The following is a 16,515-nucleotide window of genomic DNA, read 5'->3' on the forward strand; positions in this document are numbered from 1 at the left end:
TTCACCTTGTTTTGATGTATCTATTAGTGTTTCAGAAGTACATGCATTATGTGTTCTTTATTACGAGGGAATGATTAAACTCGAAAATTTCATGAGTCTTTGCTTCTTAATATATGTTCACTGTGTGGCAATCTTGGATGTCTAGATAGGAGAGTAACTGTGTGTTTGTATATTTAAGCTTCAAAACAAAATAATTTGTTGAAATTTTAAGAAGAAAACTTGTTCATAATCAAATTTCGAATGTAATTGTCAAAACTTAAAAATTTACAGTATTTCAGTATTAAATTAATTATTCATGTTATAGATACTTATTAAGATTTCTAAGTATTTTGGGTATTTATTTATGGGTTTGATATGAGGTTTTTATGGGTTTCTTGTTACATCTGTTTCCATTGTTTTTTTTTTTTTCCTTCAGATTGTATTGGCTCAGCTTTCAACACAATGGGGGTGATGCAGTGCCCAAACTGTCGGAAAGTAGAGAAAGGCCAGTGGCTTTACGCAAACGGTTGCCGTTCAAACCCTGAGTTCAGTGCTGAGGAATGGGTTCATGAAGAGGATATTTATGACATCGGAACCTACTCTGAATTGGTAAATAGCCTGGTCACACTCCTCTGCCTTCCCATGCTGGAGGATTGTTTATGTTTTTTAACTGCTTGAGTTATGTTCTGTGTCGAAAAAACGCGTGTGTTTTATGTATCTTTGCACAGGCTTTTGGAGTTCACTGGTGCCCATTTGGAAGTTCAGCTCGTCTTCCTTCTTTCGAGTAAGTAATTTTAACTCTGTTTTGTTGCTATTTTCGGCAAGTGGGATCTTTTATGCTGATGAATCTCTCTTAAACTTTGTAGAGATGGAGAATTTTCGCCAAGTTCTTGTAAGACATTGCCAGATTGGTTATTTCTTGTTTTTTCACGTTTCCGGCTTTTTGGTTTATTGATCTATTTGAGTCTGTCTGACACCGTGGCACAGATCAAGAGCTATTGGGCCAACAAGGCTACTTCACAGAACCAGCAGCGCCAACAGCGGGTCACCCATGTCCATATGTAACTTACTTTGGCCCTGTTCATTCGTCTTCCTCAAGCTCTGGCGGTTCAGACACTTCAAGTTTCCCTAGTCACTGGAACACATCCGGTTCCAGTGAAGTCCCACCTCCTTATGGTTTCCCTGTGGATCCGCACTTTCACGGCTGGGATTATCACTCGCCTCCACCCCCACCGCCACAGCACTTCTCTGCTGCTTCTGGCGCTCACGTGGGAAGTCCAACTCATCCCACCCCTCCGCCAGCTGCTGCAAGGACTTCCCGAGCCAACGGCTCAGATGTTATCAGACCAAGACCGCCTCATTTCATTCGTCCATCATATCATGGTCACAGGTACGTAGTTTATGTCTTGACTTCAAAATGAAATTATTAAAGTCTTTATTCTCATGGCTTGGATGCGGATTTAGTAAAATAAGCGGAACAGTGGTTAATGCGTTTTGCGGACTAAATGCAGTTCTGATAGAAAAAATAATGCGGTTTTGATAGAAAACAAATTGTAAACCAAATATATTAATATAATTAGAAATTAATTTTTTTTGTTATAACGATAATATCATAATGTTTTTTAATTCTCATCATTTAAATATTAAATTCATTTGCAGTTCTGGTGGCAGAGCGGGGAGCTCGGTGGCATCGATTCCCAGGTCACCGCCTTTTCCGGGAAGCAACGTTCGGACTCGAGATAGAATGCAAGCACTTCAAGCCTACCACCAACAGTCTTCTGCACAGTCACACCAACCTGATTCTCCTATAGTCTCTCATGGGCCTGTGTTCTCGTCTGGGCGGAGGCCCAGTAGAGCTTCCTTGATGGGTGGTTCGACTTCATCTTCGTCGGATCAGGCAGGCGGGAGCGGGTTTATCCGGTTTAACATATGGGAGAGAGAGCCTTATATGCAATTGCAACCGGCTTACCCGGTTAACCAGATGGATAGAGAACCACCATCACTTTGGACCTTCAATGAAGGATCAGGAAGCCTCCATCAGAGGCATGGCGCCGGAGGATCATCATAAGAGTTGAGTCAGTGCCTGGTGAGAATCTCACCGGTCTGACAATTCTCATGAACATTGGGACCAAAACAAAACCATAATTAAACAATTGGGAATTTGATATTTGAGAAAACCTGGAAAAAAAACTGCATGCTCTCAAGTTATGTGATGTGTTGATGATAATATCTAAAAACACAAAATGGATGTGGTATGTAATGGTTTGGAGAGAGAGACTGCTTTCCCAGTTGGTGGTGGCCGTCTGGTTCGAGCCGGTTTAGGTCTGGTTTGGATCAGGGTAGCAAAATGGTGGTTGGATGGATATTTTGTTATTATTTTTTCTAATGTGGGCTACAATGGGTAATCCAAAGTGATAAATACCCTTATGGAACATTTGGTTTCTTCTTCTTGATATGTTTAAGTACTGACTCCTTTTTCTTTAGCATGTTCCAATTATTTCAATGGTGATGATTGTTTTCTAGGCCAAATACTAACACTAAAAAAAAGAATATTATGAGCTGCATTGAATATGTTCATGAGTGTATACAGAGGGACTGTTGTGTGTTAAAATGCATACTAGATACAGATTTATAAGAGAAACGTGCGGACAATAAACAATGTTTGCATTTTGCCGGTGATTACATGAAATGGGTTCTCTCGTTGGACATTTAATGTCAGTGCGAAAGTTTTGGGTAAAGTTGATAATTTAGAAACATTTGGGGAGATTCTGTAATTTAAAGAAAATATAAATTAGGGCAACAAGACCACTTTAAATGCACAAAAGCCCTAGAAACATTTGGTTCTGTCTCCTCAGCTAAAAGACGCCGCTCGTCATCTTCAGACAAGTTCCACCTTCTAGGCTTTGTTAAAGGTACGCCTGTTACTCCTCTTTAATGTCTGATAATAGATTCAAGAGAATTATCTAAGTTTCGATTCACGGATTCACATTTTCACTTTGGCTTCGAGGTCTTGTTTAGATTAGAAACTCGCATCTGAGTAGTTATTGATAAGCACACTATGCTCTGCTGGTGATAAGCACACTAATGTTGATAAGCACTCTATGCTCTGTTGTTTTCTGTGATTGTAGAGAGAGAGAAGAGGATTGAAAGATGAGTCGTGGAAGTGCAGCAGTTGCCAAGGGAAAGAAGAAGGGAGTGTCCTTCTCCATCGACTGCTCCAAGCCTGTCGATGACAAGATCATGGAGATTGCTTCCCTCGAGAAGTTCCTTCAGGAGAGGATCAAAGTCGGTGGCAAAGCCGGTGCACTTGGTGACTCTGTCACCATCACGCGCGAGAAGAACAAGATCACCGTCACTTCTGATGGTCAGTTCTCCAAGAGGTAACAACAACACTACTCAACTAACACTTGTTCTATTTGGAACCACTCTCTTCTAGATTTGGTCTTGAGATGATAGAAACTGAATGTTTATTTATAATAGGTATCTCAAGTACTTGACGAAGAAGTATTTGAAGAAGCACAACGTGAGGGATTGGCTCAGAGTGATTGCAGCCAACAAGGACCGTAACCTCTACGAGTTGAGGTACTTCAACATCGCTGAGAACGAGGGTGAGGAAGAAGACTAGAAGATCTTTATACTTTTCTTGTATTGTTTTCTGCTCGTTCGTTGTTGCTCAATACATTTTATATTTCTTTTTTCACAGATCTTATCTAGTTTTGGTTAAACTCTTGTTTTCAGACAATTATTTGAGAAAAAATATCGTATGATTCCTGAATCTTTTAATGCGGATTAAATAATTATTCAGATTGATTAACTGGATAGTGGTTTATTAAACGTTTTCGAGCAATGTTTTAATGTTACAATCCCAAAATTAGAGTTACGTTATTTTCTTAATTTATGGATTAGAGGCCCATAACGTACCGGCTCATTAGCCCAACACTCATAACAGGGAATCGGCTTATTCGTTAAGATATTTATTGTGAGTATCAATTTCTATTTCCATCAGGAAAAGAATAGGGCCCATAAAATCCTTTTCCTGCTTAAAATAAGAATTTGAATTATATTTTTATATTAAAAAATCATTTTCCTACATAAACTGAGAAATTTTTTGCTCTCTCTCTAGACAGATTAGGAGGCGGGAGACTTGTGTATATATAAGCATGTAAATAATATTCAATCTTTTATCATTGGTTTAATTCTCGCTGAGTATCAAAAGTAAGATGGCGAACACACAAGTTGGTGGAGCAAGCATGGTTTCTTCTGCTACAAGAAACGAAGGAGTAATTAGTCTCGCGCACTTAAGGGACATAAAGGCTCCAGGTACCGAGTTAACCCTCTCCATAAACCCTGATATATGGGAAATCAAGAAACATCTCACAGTGAGCGACGTGAGAAACAGCCAAACACGCCTTATGCTACCTAAGGATCACGTGGCTGCGCACATTCTATATTACCTCACGGATGAAGAACGCACAATGATCGAAGATGTAAATAATCATCAAGGGTTGAGGATCAGTGTGTACGACAGTGATACTGGATCTTTGCATCAGCTGACTTTGAAAAAGTGGCATTCAAGTGGAAGCTATGTGTTCATTAGCAATTGGAATGAGCAATTTGTTATAAGAAGAAACCTCAAAGCTGGCAATTTAATTGGGCTCTTTTGGAATACTTATGCGTCAAGGCTCCACTTTCGTGTGATTAGGCGTCATTATGACCATTGATTCTAAGGATTTCTTTTTTATTTTAAGATTTAAAATATTATAGATATGTGTGGTTTTGTGTTAAATTCACGTTTTTAATTAGTTTCTAATTTAAACCCAGTTGTGATAAATAATTAAATTGACTAAAATCTTTTATATATATATATATAGTTTGCTAAAATATATATATATATATATATATTTAGTTAATTCAGTTGTTCATTCAATCAGTAACATCATGTTATACCATTCATATTGCAGTGTCTTCTAAGGAGTTTCTTTTTCGTTCATCTCAATTGTATTAGTTATGAACCGGATTGGTTTTCAATAAACCGAACAATATAAAACTCGAGATTGTGAACCACGAGATTTAACGGTCAATGTACTATTCCCACGTTGGTTCATAATATCGTTTCAAGTAGCGCGCTCTATTTATTTCCCAAAAGGGAAAGTGTTACCTACTACATATAGCTGAGAAGAGAGGGATTAGTCTGTTCGTAAAAAAAGAAACCAACCCGAGTGATTCTTGCACTCTCTCGTCTTTTCTCTTTCGCTTCCTTCGAGATCGTTACTCTTCATCGTAGTAGAGATCACTCGAGAAAGATGGGAGGATACTCAACGAAGAGGATGATCATGTTTCTGCAGCTTCTTACTTCACTCCTGTTGCTTCATCTCTCCATCTCGTCTTCCTCTGGTGAGTATCGAATCTCTGAGTATCTTTCACATGTTTTTGGATCATCTTGATTCGTTGTGATGCATCGAACACCTTCTGAAACAGAGTCTCTGCGTTGTTCTACTCATAAAGTTTCGACCTTTTAGTTCTTTTAGATCAATCTTGATTCGTGCGTGTTGTTGCTATTCAGGTGAAGCAGTTAACTCAAGTGAGAACGGAGTATGTATTATTTCTAAAAAAGGAAAGCTTCCGAAGCCTAGTGATCTAAACATGTGTAATGCCTTCCATGGCAAGACTCGTTGCTCTGCTTCATCAGCTCTCCAAAACCTAGCTACTTACGGAGAAGCTTCTAAAGATTGCTTGTACTTGTTTGAGCTTTTGGAATGTTCAGATGTTGGACCTCTTCGCATTTGTGCCTCGTTCTGTGACAGAGTCTTTGAAGCTTGCTCAGATGCCTACTTTAGTACTAGTGGTGCTAGTAATCAGGTAAAAGAACGGTTGTGTTTGAAAGGGATACAACTCTCTGAGAATACACAAGTTTGAGTGAGTGATTTGGTTCTTGTTTTATGTGTTAGGTTATAGTACCGTGTGGAGCAAGCAATGGTATCATCTGCGTGAAAGTGTCCAAGTGGGGGACTAATGGCACATCCTTTTGTGAAGCAGTGGGTTTCACTGTTGTTCAAACAGCTGATGATTCCGCTTGTTACGGAAGCAGCATATCAAGTTTTGGACCAGCGGTGAAGTCACTCATAAAGACTGAGAATGTTGGTAGGTTTCAAGATCTCAAGAAGCTAGTTAGAGAGATGACACTGGTTCAACAGTTCTCTTGGGTCGTAACACTTATTGTACTAGGAACAATGCTCTTTAAAAGGTTTTGCATCTCTCTCTCTCTCTCTCTCTCATTGTCTATAGTTTCTGTTTAAACCGGTTTGATGTGTGAATCTTGCTTTGATATATCAGGTGGCGTTATCAGCAACAGATGCGAGCTATGATCCAGAGGGATGCGAGAAGATTGATAAGATACATGAATGGGAGGATTTGTAATTCAATTTTTTTATTAGAATAGCATTCAAACTTGTAAATAAGCCTAGAATCGTATGAAATAGATATTTCCACTGCTATATTTTGTGTGAAAGAACTCAATAGCGAGTTTTGGGGGACTCAACAAATTGTAAACAAAACGGTTTTATTTTTTTACTCTACATTTCATTCATTAGCATCATGTTATTACCATTCATATTGCAGTATCCTCCAGTTTATTATTAGTTTCTTTTTTTTTTAGATCTCGACTTCTCTATAAATAGTTCTCAATTGGCTTTACCCATATAGCTGAGCTCTTTTGGTGCTAAAATATTAAGCTTCTCACTGGCTTTTCTTCTTTTTGGGCCATAAAAGCAATTGCTTTATAACGGATGTATTCAATGATTTGATAATACTCCATTGTTTCAGAATAACATGTTTTAGAATTTTTACGATTATTAATACTAAACATAGTTATTAATGCATAGTTTTTTCTAATTTTATATTTCATATATTTCTAAACTAGACTTCAAACATGCAATTAATGTTTTTGAAATTCATAAATTTTTATTATTAGTTGATTAAAATGCATTGGAAATATAAAAAAAAATATACTCCATCCGTTCTCGAAAGTAAGATTTTTTTTTGTTCCACGAAGATAGATTTTTTGTATTGTTAAGGTACTTTTTTATACTTTTGAGAAACAATAATTGAGAATATTTGAATTGATTAAATTTCATTGGTGGAAAGTTATTAGAAAATGTATAATAAATTAAAAAATAAATTAAATTAAATTCTTAATAAGCGTGCATACTCTAAAACAATATATCTATTGAAATAATTTTCTTAGAGCGTGTATCTTTTCAAGTATAATTTACATTTTATCCGAAAAAAAAGGGTTCTCAATTGAATCAGATTCACGACGAGTTCGTTTATGAAATCTCCATGAACCGAACCGGAGTGGTTTTCTATAAACCGAACAATATTAAAACATTAAAAAAAACTCAAGATTGCGAACCGGAACTGAACGCTAAACCGAAAGTGTTGCCTACTATATAAAGTACAAAGAGAAAATAGAGAAGAGGGAGAATCTGTTATCAGAGTATCTTTCGCTTCGAGATAAGTCCCCGTTCATGGAACAAGGATACGTCACGAAGAGGATGATGATGATGATCCTGTTGCTTCCTCTCTTGATCTCGTCTTCCTCTGGTGCGTATCAAAATCTCTGAGTCTCTTGATTCGTTACAATCTTTTGAGTTCCTTTTAGATCAATCTTGATTCGTAAGTAAGATGCTATGTTCTCTCTGTTTCATGCGTCTTGTTGTTTGTTGTTCAGGTGAAGCGGTTAACTCGAGTGAGAACGTTGGAGTATGCGTTTCTAAAGGAGGACGATCTCATCAGCCGTACGAGCTAGAAGGAAAGCTTCCCGAGTCTGCTGATCTTGAGTTTAGGGATCTAAACATGTGTGGTATGTTCCACGAGAAGACTTGTTGCTCTGCTTCGCGGATGCTCTCATCTTCATTAGCTCTCCAGAACCTAGCTACTCACGGAGAAGCTTCTAAAGACTGCTTGTTTTGGTTTGAGCTTTTGGAATGTTCAATCTGTCACCCTGACGTTGGAGTTCAATCAGGTCCTCTTCGCGTTTGTGCCTCCTTCTGTGATACTGTCTTTGAAGCTTGCTCTGATGCTTACTTTAATACTAGTGATTCCACTAATCAGGTAAAATAATGGTTGTGTGTTTTGAGAAGTTTAAAACTCACAAGTTTTGTTTGAGAGAGTGTGTTTGGTTCTTGTTAAATGTGTTAGGTTATAGTACCGTGTGTAGCAAGCAATGATACCATCTGCGAGAAAGCTTCTAAGTTGGAGACTAACGGCACAGCGTTCTGTGAAGCAGTGGGTTTCACTGTTGTTCAACCAGCTGGTGATTCTGTAGAAGAGCCTTGTTACGGAAGCAAAAGAGTTTTGGAGACAGTGGTGCCTGTGGTGGAGTCACTCATGAAGACTGTGCGGCTTCAAGATCGTAACTACGAGCTGCTGATACTGGATCTACAGACGTGTTTGAAAATAGCAGTTGTTGTTCTAGAATCAACCATGATTTACAGGTTTGCATCTCTTACTCTCTCTAGTTTCTGTCTAAATATCAACATTATTTCCCTTCTAACCAATTGATATATGAATCTTGCTTTGGAATTTGATAACTCAGGTTTTTTTATCAGCTGGTGAGGGATGCGAGAAGATTGAGAAGAAGGAACAGGATTAGGAGAAGATTTTAACTCTATTTTTTTAGTTTTCTTATCATTCATATAGCATTCAGACTTTTAAATAGGGAATTTTGGAATCAATATCTCATAGGGAGTTTTCTTTTTGAGTTTTCTTATCATATAACATTCATATGGAATCAATTATCTCACTGCTATAACTCATAGGAAGGTTTGGGGACTCAACACATTGTAAACCATGAAAGGCAATTAAATATAAAAAGTTTAAAAATTGTTTTGTTTTTTACAGATGATTTTTCTTTGATTACTATAAGTAAAGCAGCCTTTGAGGTTCTCTTCCTACATCTCAAGACTTTCCCATTCTAAGTACCTGACAAAACATAAAACAATAGGAAAGCCATGTGTTAAGTTATTCTTAGCTAAACCAACTGTGTTTTGACCCAGAAAAATAAATAAATAAATAAAAAGCTAAACCAACTGTGTACTATTATAATAATAAGAGTCCTTCGTTTCCTACATAAACTGGGAAAATAATCTGTTCTCTATAGACAGATTAGGAACTTGGTTAGTTTTGTATTATAAAAATTAAGGGCATTGGAAAATCAGTGGGACATTAAGTAATATATAAAGTGTTAGAGTCAATCCACTAATTGCCAATTGGTTTTGAGTTGGAAACCCGTGATAAACCTGAATCTAACAATAAATCTGAACATATTATTCACTTCTATCATGGTGTAATTCTAGAGAGTATCAAAGGAAGATGGTAAACACACAAAGCACTCCTCCTTCATCTCTAACAACACGACGCCTTATGACCTTATCGATCTCTTTTCCCGGTAAAGTTGGAGGAGATGTAACATTCATGGTTTCTTCTGCTACAAGTGAGTAGACTTTAATCTTGTATTTATTTATTTCAATTGATTCATTAACATCACGTTATTATGTTATTCTAATAACATGATGAGTCTTTTGAAGCTTTATAAAACGAATCTAAGAGATTATAAAATCTTCATTCATATAATTAACATACAAACCTTAAAATGTATATATTTGACTCAATCGAATTTCTTTTTTTTTGTTTATAGAGTTTAATTCACGTTTGTTAACAAAATATTACTATGCACATTATTGTTGGACCAATATTCTATTGGTTATGTGTGAAAACGAAATGGGCCATTGGGCCAATCATCTAATAAGCCTTTGAGGCATGATGATTAATGAAGGAAGTAGAGAAAGTCCCACATCGGGGAGAACTGGAAGAGATGAGGAGTATATATATGTACTCACTCTAACTCTTGTTCAAATGGCGCACATGAGAGGATAGGCTCGCCCCCCACGCGCGCGCCGCCGCCGCCGTCCGGCCGGCTCGGCGTGGGCGTGGGTGTCGGGCCATAAGAATTATTCTTTTTGGACCAAGTTAAGCTCAACGCTTTGCCATTTTATTTCTAAAAAACAGCATGACATTTGTGTAAGACGAAGTTTATCTGTTCGAAATGGATCAGAACGAGATAAGAGAGAGTCTTGAGGAAGAAGTTTCGGAACTCAACTTCCCTCGATCTCCGCGAGATTCTCGCCCACGTGCAGCAGCTGTTGCGGAAAGTGGGTCTTCTCCGGCTCTTTAAATATCGTCTCTCCTCTTCCTTCATTTCTAAATTTTTTCGAAATCAAAATCCAACAGCAAAAATCCCTCTGCGTAAGTCTATATTGCGAGAGTGTTTCGTAGAGTTTATAGTTCGATAGGGCGATCACGAGTGAGGCGTGATTCGTCTGCCATGGTTGTATCCTGGAACTCTATATTCGTACAGTCCCGTCTTACTAACGGAGCGAATATTTTGAGTTAAGGAAAGAGATCATATCTCGACTCCATGTCTCTTAGCGAATATGATTTCTTATCGTTCTTGTATTCGTTTTTTATATTCGTTTAATTTCCTTAACATCGCTTTTATTTTATCGTTTTTGCCAGTCCGGTTTGCCGGCTTCTACAATTATTGCAGACTTGCAGTGTCTTCTATGGAGTTTATTTTTTAGCTTCTTTTGTTTTACATCTCGACCTTTCTAAAAGTTTGTTTTACATTCAGTTACACGACAAGTTCGTTTATGAAATCTCCATGAACCGGAGTGGTTTTCTATAAACCGAACAATATTAAAACATTAATAAAACTCAAGATTGCGAACCGGAATTGAACGCTAAACCGAAAGTGTTGCCTACTATATAAAGTACACGAGAAGATAGAGAGAGGGAGAATCTGTTATTAGCATCTTTACGCTTTCGAGATACGTAACTACGAAGAGGATGATGATGTTTCTGCAGCTTCTTACTCCGATCCTGTTGCTCCCTCTCTTGATCCCGTCTTCCTCTGGTGCATATCAAAATCTCTGAGTCTCTTTCACATGTTCTTGCATCTTGATTCGTTATCAATGCAGAGATCACCTCGAGTCTACCATAGTTACGTTATTTTGAGTTCTTTTTATATCATCTTGATTCGTCGTGTTTCATAAGTAAGATGCTCTGTTCTCTCTGTTTCATGCGTGTTGTTGTTATTCAGGTGAAGCAGTTAACTCAAGTGAGAACGCACTACATCTAAACCTTTGTAATGCGTTCCATGGCAACACTTGTTGCTCTTCTTCGTTAGCTCTCCAGAACCTAGCTACTCACGGAGAAGCTTCTAAAGATTGCTTGTACTTGTTTGAGCTTTTGGAATGTTCAATCTGTCATCCAGATGTTGGGGGTCCTCTTCGCATTTGTGCCTCGTTCTGTGACAGTGTCTTTAAGGCTTGCTCTGATGCTTACTTTAGTACTAGTGATTCCACTAATCAGGTAAAAGAACGGTTGTGTGTTTTGAGAGGTATAAAACTCACAAGTTTGAGAGAGTTCTTGTTTTATGCGTTAGGTTATAGTACCGTGTGGAGCAAGAAATGGTACCTACATCTGTGAGAAAGCTTCAAAGTTGGAGACTAACGGCACATCATTCTGTGAAGCAGTGGGGTTCTCTGTTCAAGCAGGTGATGATTCTGTAGAAGTGCCTTGTTACGGAAGCAAGAGAGTTTTGGTGACAGTGGTGGAGTCATTTAAAAAGACTGTGCGGCTTCAAGATGTTAAGAACAAGGTGGTGATGATTAATCTGCAGATGTGTTGGAGTGCATCAGTTCTTGCACTAACAATAACGCTCGTGAACATGTTTGCCTCTCTCTCTCTCCCTCTCTTGTTTCTGTTTCAATCTCTTAACATTTATTTCCCTTTTTTGAATCTTGCTTTGGAATTTGATAACTCAGGTTGGTTTACCAGCAGGAGAGGGATGAGAGAAGATTGAGAAGAAGGAATAGGAATAGGAATAGGAATAGAAGAAGATTCTAACTCTTTTTGAGTTCCTTATCATATAGCATTATTAGGGATAAGTGGGATACTTATCCCTAATAAGCATTCAAACTTTTTGAAATAGGCTTTGTACATTCATATGGATTCAATAGTTCACTGCTATAACTCATAGGGAGTTTTGGGGACTCAAACACATTGTAAACCAAACAGTTTTTACTCAATATAGTAAGAGACAAAACCATGAAAGGCAATTTAAATATAGAAAGTTTAAAAATGTGGTTTTGTTTTTTACAGATGATTCTTTTTTAATGACTAAAATAAAGTAGTCTTTGAGGTTCTCTTCTCCATTGCAGTTTAACCTACATCTTGAAGATATGCACAGAGCCTAGCTTAAGGGAGCAAGCTTTATTGCATTTCAAGACTTGCCCATTTTAGGTACCTGATAAAACATAAGTCATGTGTTATTATGTTGAGAAAAGAACAAAGCTAAACCAATTGTGTTTTGTGTTTTAAAACAAACCTTCTTGAGAGGAATACCGCTTGAAGATGGGGCAGGTTTCAGAATCTCAAAAGAGCAAACAAGAGATTGGTCCACGCTCAATAATGCACCTGCATTGTCAAACTCTCCACCATAGTTTGGAGCAGAGAAGATAGTCACTAATCTCCTTTTAGCAAAAAACTCATACCCATCTTCCACTACCTACAAACAGACCAAAGTAAATCACAAAAGATAATCTCAAATAATGTCTAGGGGAAGTCATTTTTTACTTGATGGCCACGGCAAATGAGGTCAAGATCATTCTTATCCAAGAACTCAGCAACAACATCAGCTCCAAACGTGCATGAAATACCTCTATCGCTATCAGACCAACCTTCACTCTTCTGATCAGGATCAGACCAAAGCAAGTCACATAAAAGACCGTTGTCCGGAATCTCAGTAGGCCTCTGAATCTCCCTAATCTGCTCCAAATTCTCCAAATCCGGCGACAGCCCGCCGTGCATGCACAAGATCTTGTCGTCGATGAGAGCAGATACAGGCAAACAGTTGAAGCAGTCCGTGAATATCTTCCATAGCCTGACGTTGAATCTCCTTTTGCATTCGTCGTAGAAGCCGTAGATCCTGTTGATCTTGGCGTCTTCGTGGTTGCCTCTCAGGAGAAAGATCTTGGACGGGTAGCGGATCTTGTAAGCCAAAAGGAGGCAGATCGTTTCGAGGCTTTGCTTGCCTCGGTCGACATAGTCTCCTAGGAAGAGGTAGTGCGCTGAAGGAGGGTAGCCTCCGTATTCGAAGAGACGTAGGAGGTCTTGGTATTGTCCATGGATATCACCTGATCATTATTGTCGTCTTGGTAATATTTCTCATAGTTTGTAATAACATATAATAAACAAGAATAAGAAAGTACCGCATATGCGAATGGGGGCATGGAGGTCAAGGAGATTGGGCTGATTGAGGAAGATTTGTCGGGCGTTAACGCAGAGTTGACGGATCTCGATCTCTGAGAGCTGGACTTGTTTGCCTCCTTTGCCTTCTAGTAATCTTCTTATGATATCGTCCACCATACTTATCTCCATCACCGCTTCCATTGTCGTCGTCATTGTTCTGTTCCCAAACTTTTTTTTACCAGAATCCACAACCAACACAAAAGGGTTCGCGCCAAATCAACCAACACAAGCTTCTTTTTTTTTCTACGTTTGGATATTCTTGAGAAAATGTGGGAAACAGAGGTAGAGAGAAAGAAAAAGATCAGAAAGAAATCTTAATGTCTTAAAAATCAGAGGATGGAGATGGATCAAATGGGTAATGATTAGAATAAATTTGAGAATAATAAAAACAGATGGTGCAGATAGCTCTCTTCTCTCTATATATATACTATATTAGATTTCAACGCAGCTCTCGTTTTCAATGGCTATTTCATATTTGATTACATTTCAGACAGGGAAATGAAGAAAATCGGATGTAAAACATAACAAGGTTACATATGGTAATCATAAGCTAATTAAGATTTAACAATATGAAAAAAAAAACTATTAATTTCGTCTATAATGGACATCATTAGGTAGTCATTTCGATTACCGGATCATTGGATCCAATTAACTTACGGAGAAAAAATGTGATGTATAAATGAAACAAGTGCTGCCAATGATTTTCTTTCGTCCCATAAACTAAAAAAATATTAGAAAGTGAAGTTGTCAAATCTCAAAAAAAAAAAGTGATTAGTGAGAAACCTTCTAAGGCAAGAATGTGTGGGAAGATCTAGCCATATAGAATAAATGGGAGAACATGTAACGATAGCTATGCCTCTGTTCCTTTTCAATTGCGCAAACCAAAGCCGGTTCGTCTTTTGCTATAATTAAACGTTTATTTGATATACTCGTACTTTGTTGGGGTTTGCAATTGATTGTTGAAGATTTTCGAATACATTAATCTGGGCTACATTAACTTTGGAACGAAACCTTGACACCACGTCTATTTTATATATGCGTACGTTGAAAATTAATAATTTTAAATAATCTATTAGTATAAAAATATCCCAAGGCAAAAGACCATGTCAGAATACTACAGCAAACGTAAATAACCATAAGTTTTGTTTTTGTTGTACAGAAAAGAAAAAAACATGAGAGCATATTAAAGAGGCGGCATCATAAGCTGACGTTCTGGGTAGTCATAATGAGAGGCAGGAGGCTGCGATTCAAGAAAGAGTTAAATGGTTTATATAAGTCAAGAAAAATGAAGCAGAAATTGATTGGAGTGTGATAATTACCATGCAGATAAGTTTTAAACTCCCCGTGTCAAGTGATACCTTCTTCACACCTTTAAACAACAGTTGGAAACGAGGTCCAACTTCCTACAAAATAAAATAAAAAAGGAAAAGAAAAAAAGATAAATACATCTCCTCGTCCAACACAAAGAGAAAAAGGCTCAACAAAGTAGCAAACCTTCCTGGTGTGCTTTGGCCTTTCTTCTGAAAGGGCTGCTTTCTCAGAGTGGAGCCTGATGAACACGAACTATATATAAGTGATTAAAAAAAAAATCAAAAAAACAATTTTGAAGAAAAAGAAAAGGGTGGGTAACCAATGATGTCGGTAAAAAACAAAACCATCCTGGTACTGGAAAAATGCACGGTTCTTTTGACAGGGTTTGTTGGTTCTGGAATGAGTGGCCTTGGGGAAGAGTGATTGTATCAATCTGAAAATGAAAAATAAATAGTAAATTTCAAAAGGTAAGAGACAAAGTTTTGTGTAAACTAAGGCATGTAGCGGGTATGAATTTAACCTGCTAAGGCCAAGACCGGCCTGAGAAGCAAAACGTGCCATACGAACATAAGGATCGAGGCGTGTCGGGGGGGTTGCTTGATCCTGCAAGACACGATATTTTGACCAGTGTATTAGATAGAGCTAATTAATGAAGGGAGATTTGAGCAATTACAAAAAAAAAAAAGGCTAGCTAGCTAGCTGTATAGTACCGGTATATCCTCACGTGGGATGAGATTAAAAATCCTGAAATAAGCGGCAGCACCATTCAACAAGCTTACAATACATATTTCATCTGCAAAAAGTTATAAGACAGAAGAGGCTTAAAAGTCGTATATAAATATATAGTAGAGATAGAAAACATCAAGAACATAATAAACACATGCACGGACCATGTCCCAAATGGTTTGTATCAACTAGAACGAGAGATGTACACTCTCTCTCTTTTGCTATTCTTATCAGGTCTTTTAGCGAGTTGGGGATCCACCTTCTCTTCCATTTAATGTAAGTAGAATTAGGGAACACTGAGAGCATCTCCTTGACAATTAAAGGTCCCCTCTCACGAAATTGCTGAAAAATTCATTTTTTTTATTAACAAATGTTCCATAATAAACATGATATGTATATACTTATAAAACTTTCTCTTACTGGAGAGTGGAACCAACCACAATTAGTGATCAAGGTCTTGGGTTTGATTTCACCACTCTCGATCCTATCAATTTCCAACGGTTCAAATTCTGCCCAAAGCTACTAAGATTAATTCCAAACATAAATAAATTAATTAAATCATTCATGCAAGCATTTAACCTATAAAAATAAAAATAAAAACCTAACCTCCTCATCATCGAGCTTCGTAATCTCACGGCGCATCTTCGCCTGCACCAACTCCTCCCCTGCCTTGGTCGTTTTCATCATCTCCTCCATTCTCTCTCTCTTTCTCTCTCCTTCTCTCTTTCTCTCTGCGGCTGCCTCAGTTTCTCTTTAGGGTTTTCTCTCGCCTCACAACCCTCTATCATTTATCTTAACTTATTAACGGGGTTTTGTTTTTTTTTGTTTTTTTTTCTCGTTTTTTTTTTTTTTTGTTGTGTGGGTTTTATAAATAAATTTTAAATATGTGTATGTTTTTTTATTTATATATATATATATATATATATCAGAACGGCTTTTTCTTTATATATCAATTTTTCTTCTTTTTTATATATCAAATTAAAATGGAAAAAAAGATACAAAACTACGTGGCTCTAGCCATTTCATGGGTTGAGGAAGCTGCAACATTGCCAACAAGTACTATTTAACCAGTTCATAAGTTGTGTATGAACTTGTGAATTATCAGTTCGAACTAAATGCTACTATAAA

The 16,515-nt window shown here is 37.5% G+C and overlaps 8 protein-coding genes across 10 annotated transcripts; 6 read left to right on the plus strand and 2 right to left on the minus strand.

Moving 5' to 3' along the window:
• Positions 1-339: 339 nt before the first annotated feature.
• On the plus strand, positions 340-2,482 carry LOC125606365 (E3 ubiquitin-protein ligase IPI1-like). The gene is made up of 5 exons (XM_048775420.1): positions 340-588; positions 708-763; positions 846-871; positions 967-1,369; positions 1,639-2,482. The coding sequence occupies exons 1-5, from the start codon at positions 355-357 to the stop codon at positions 2,045-2,047; spliced, it is 1,128 nt and encodes a 375-aa protein (XP_048631377.1). The 5' UTR covers positions 340-354; the 3' UTR covers positions 2,048-2,482.
• Positions 2,483-3,081: 599 nt separating this feature from the next.
• On the plus strand, positions 3,082-3,756 carry LOC106382210 (60S ribosomal protein L22-2-like; the record flags this gene model as incomplete). The annotated part of the gene is given in 2 exon segments (XM_013822191.3): positions 3,082-3,359; positions 3,460-3,756. Coding segments are annotated over 2 exon segments (375 nt in total). The 3' UTR covers positions 3,605-3,756.
• A 443-nt stretch (positions 3,757-4,199) lies between these two features.
• LOC125606364 (B3 domain-containing protein At2g33720-like) lies at positions 4,200-4,700 on the plus strand. Its single transcript, XM_048775417.1, has one exon. The coding sequence runs from the start codon at positions 4,200-4,202 to the stop codon at positions 4,698-4,700; it is 501 nt and encodes a 166-aa protein (XP_048631374.1).
• Positions 4,701-5,138: 438 nt separating this feature from the next.
• Positions 5,139-6,565, plus strand: LOC106378740. The gene is made up of 4 exons (XM_022711093.2): positions 5,139-5,373; positions 5,543-5,838; positions 5,928-6,223; positions 6,313-6,565. Exons 1-4 carry the CDS (start codon positions 5,283-5,285, stop codon positions 6,416-6,418), a joined length of 789 nt encoding a protein of 262 aa, XP_022566814.2. The 5' UTR covers positions 5,139-5,282; the 3' UTR covers positions 6,419-6,565.
• Positions 6,566-7,473: 908 nt separating this feature from the next.
• LOC125606366 lies at positions 7,474-8,875 on the plus strand. Its single transcript, XM_048775421.1, has 4 exons — positions 7,474-7,581; positions 7,709-8,091; positions 8,179-8,474; positions 8,576-8,875. The coding sequence occupies exons 1-4, from the start codon at positions 7,506-7,508 to the stop codon at positions 8,643-8,645; spliced, it is 825 nt and encodes a 274-aa protein (XP_048631378.1). The 5' UTR covers positions 7,474-7,505; the 3' UTR covers positions 8,646-8,875.
• Positions 8,876-9,726: 851 nt separating this feature from the next.
• LOC125606368 lies at positions 9,727-11,946 on the plus strand. Its single transcript, XM_048775426.1, has 4 exons — positions 9,727-10,951; positions 11,138-11,409; positions 11,483-11,769; positions 11,865-11,946. Exons 1-4 carry the CDS (start codon positions 10,885-10,887, stop codon positions 11,944-11,946), a joined length of 708 nt encoding a protein of 235 aa, XP_048631383.1. The 5' UTR covers positions 9,727-10,884.
• A 161-nt stretch (positions 11,947-12,107) lies between these two features.
• LOC125606367 (serine/threonine-protein phosphatase PP1 isozyme 9-like) lies at positions 12,108-13,946 on the minus strand. Of its 2 annotated transcripts, XM_048775423.1 has the most exons (4): positions 13,311-13,903; positions 12,676-13,235; positions 12,428-12,607; positions 12,108-12,346 (listed from the first exon to the last, which is right to left on the minus strand). In XM_048775423.1, the coding sequence occupies exons 1-4, from the start codon at positions 13,501-13,503 to the stop codon at positions 12,323-12,325; spliced, it is 957 nt and encodes a 318-aa protein (XP_048631380.1). In that variant the 5' UTR covers positions 13,504-13,903; the 3' UTR covers positions 12,108-12,322. The 2 variants fall into 2 exon arrangements, with proteins under 2 accessions (XP_048631380.1, XP_048631379.1); XM_048775422.1 differs by having other exon boundaries at positions 12,325-12,607; positions 13,311-13,946.
• Positions 13,947-14,388: 442 nt separating this feature from the next.
• On the minus strand, positions 14,389-16,208 carry LOC106379881 (U3 small nucleolar ribonucleoprotein protein IMP4). Of its 2 annotated transcripts, XM_048775424.1 has the most exons (9): positions 15,994-16,208; positions 15,808-15,906; positions 15,552-15,729; positions 15,372-15,454; positions 15,182-15,264; positions 14,981-15,094; positions 14,845-14,899; positions 14,670-14,753; positions 14,393-14,590 (listed from the first exon to the last, which is right to left on the minus strand). In XM_048775424.1, exons 1-9 carry the CDS (start codon positions 16,081-16,083, stop codon positions 14,534-14,536), a joined length of 843 nt encoding a protein of 280 aa, XP_048631381.1. In that variant the 5' UTR covers positions 16,084-16,208; the 3' UTR covers positions 14,393-14,533. The 2 variants fall into 2 exon arrangements, with proteins under 2 accessions (XP_048631382.1, XP_048631381.1); XM_048775425.1 differs by lacking the exon at positions 15,808-15,906 and having other exon boundaries at positions 14,389-14,590; positions 15,994-16,185.
• Between the last annotated feature and the right edge of the window lie 307 nt (positions 16,209-16,515).

The sequence above is a fragment of the Brassica napus genome, unplaced genomic scaffold (assembly GCF_020379485.1).
Source record: "Brassica napus cultivar Da-Ae unplaced genomic scaffold, Da-Ae ScsIHWf_867;HRSCAF=1232, whole genome shotgun sequence".
Taxonomy (NCBI): Eukaryota; Viridiplantae; Streptophyta; class Magnoliopsida; order Brassicales; family Brassicaceae; genus Brassica; species Brassica napus.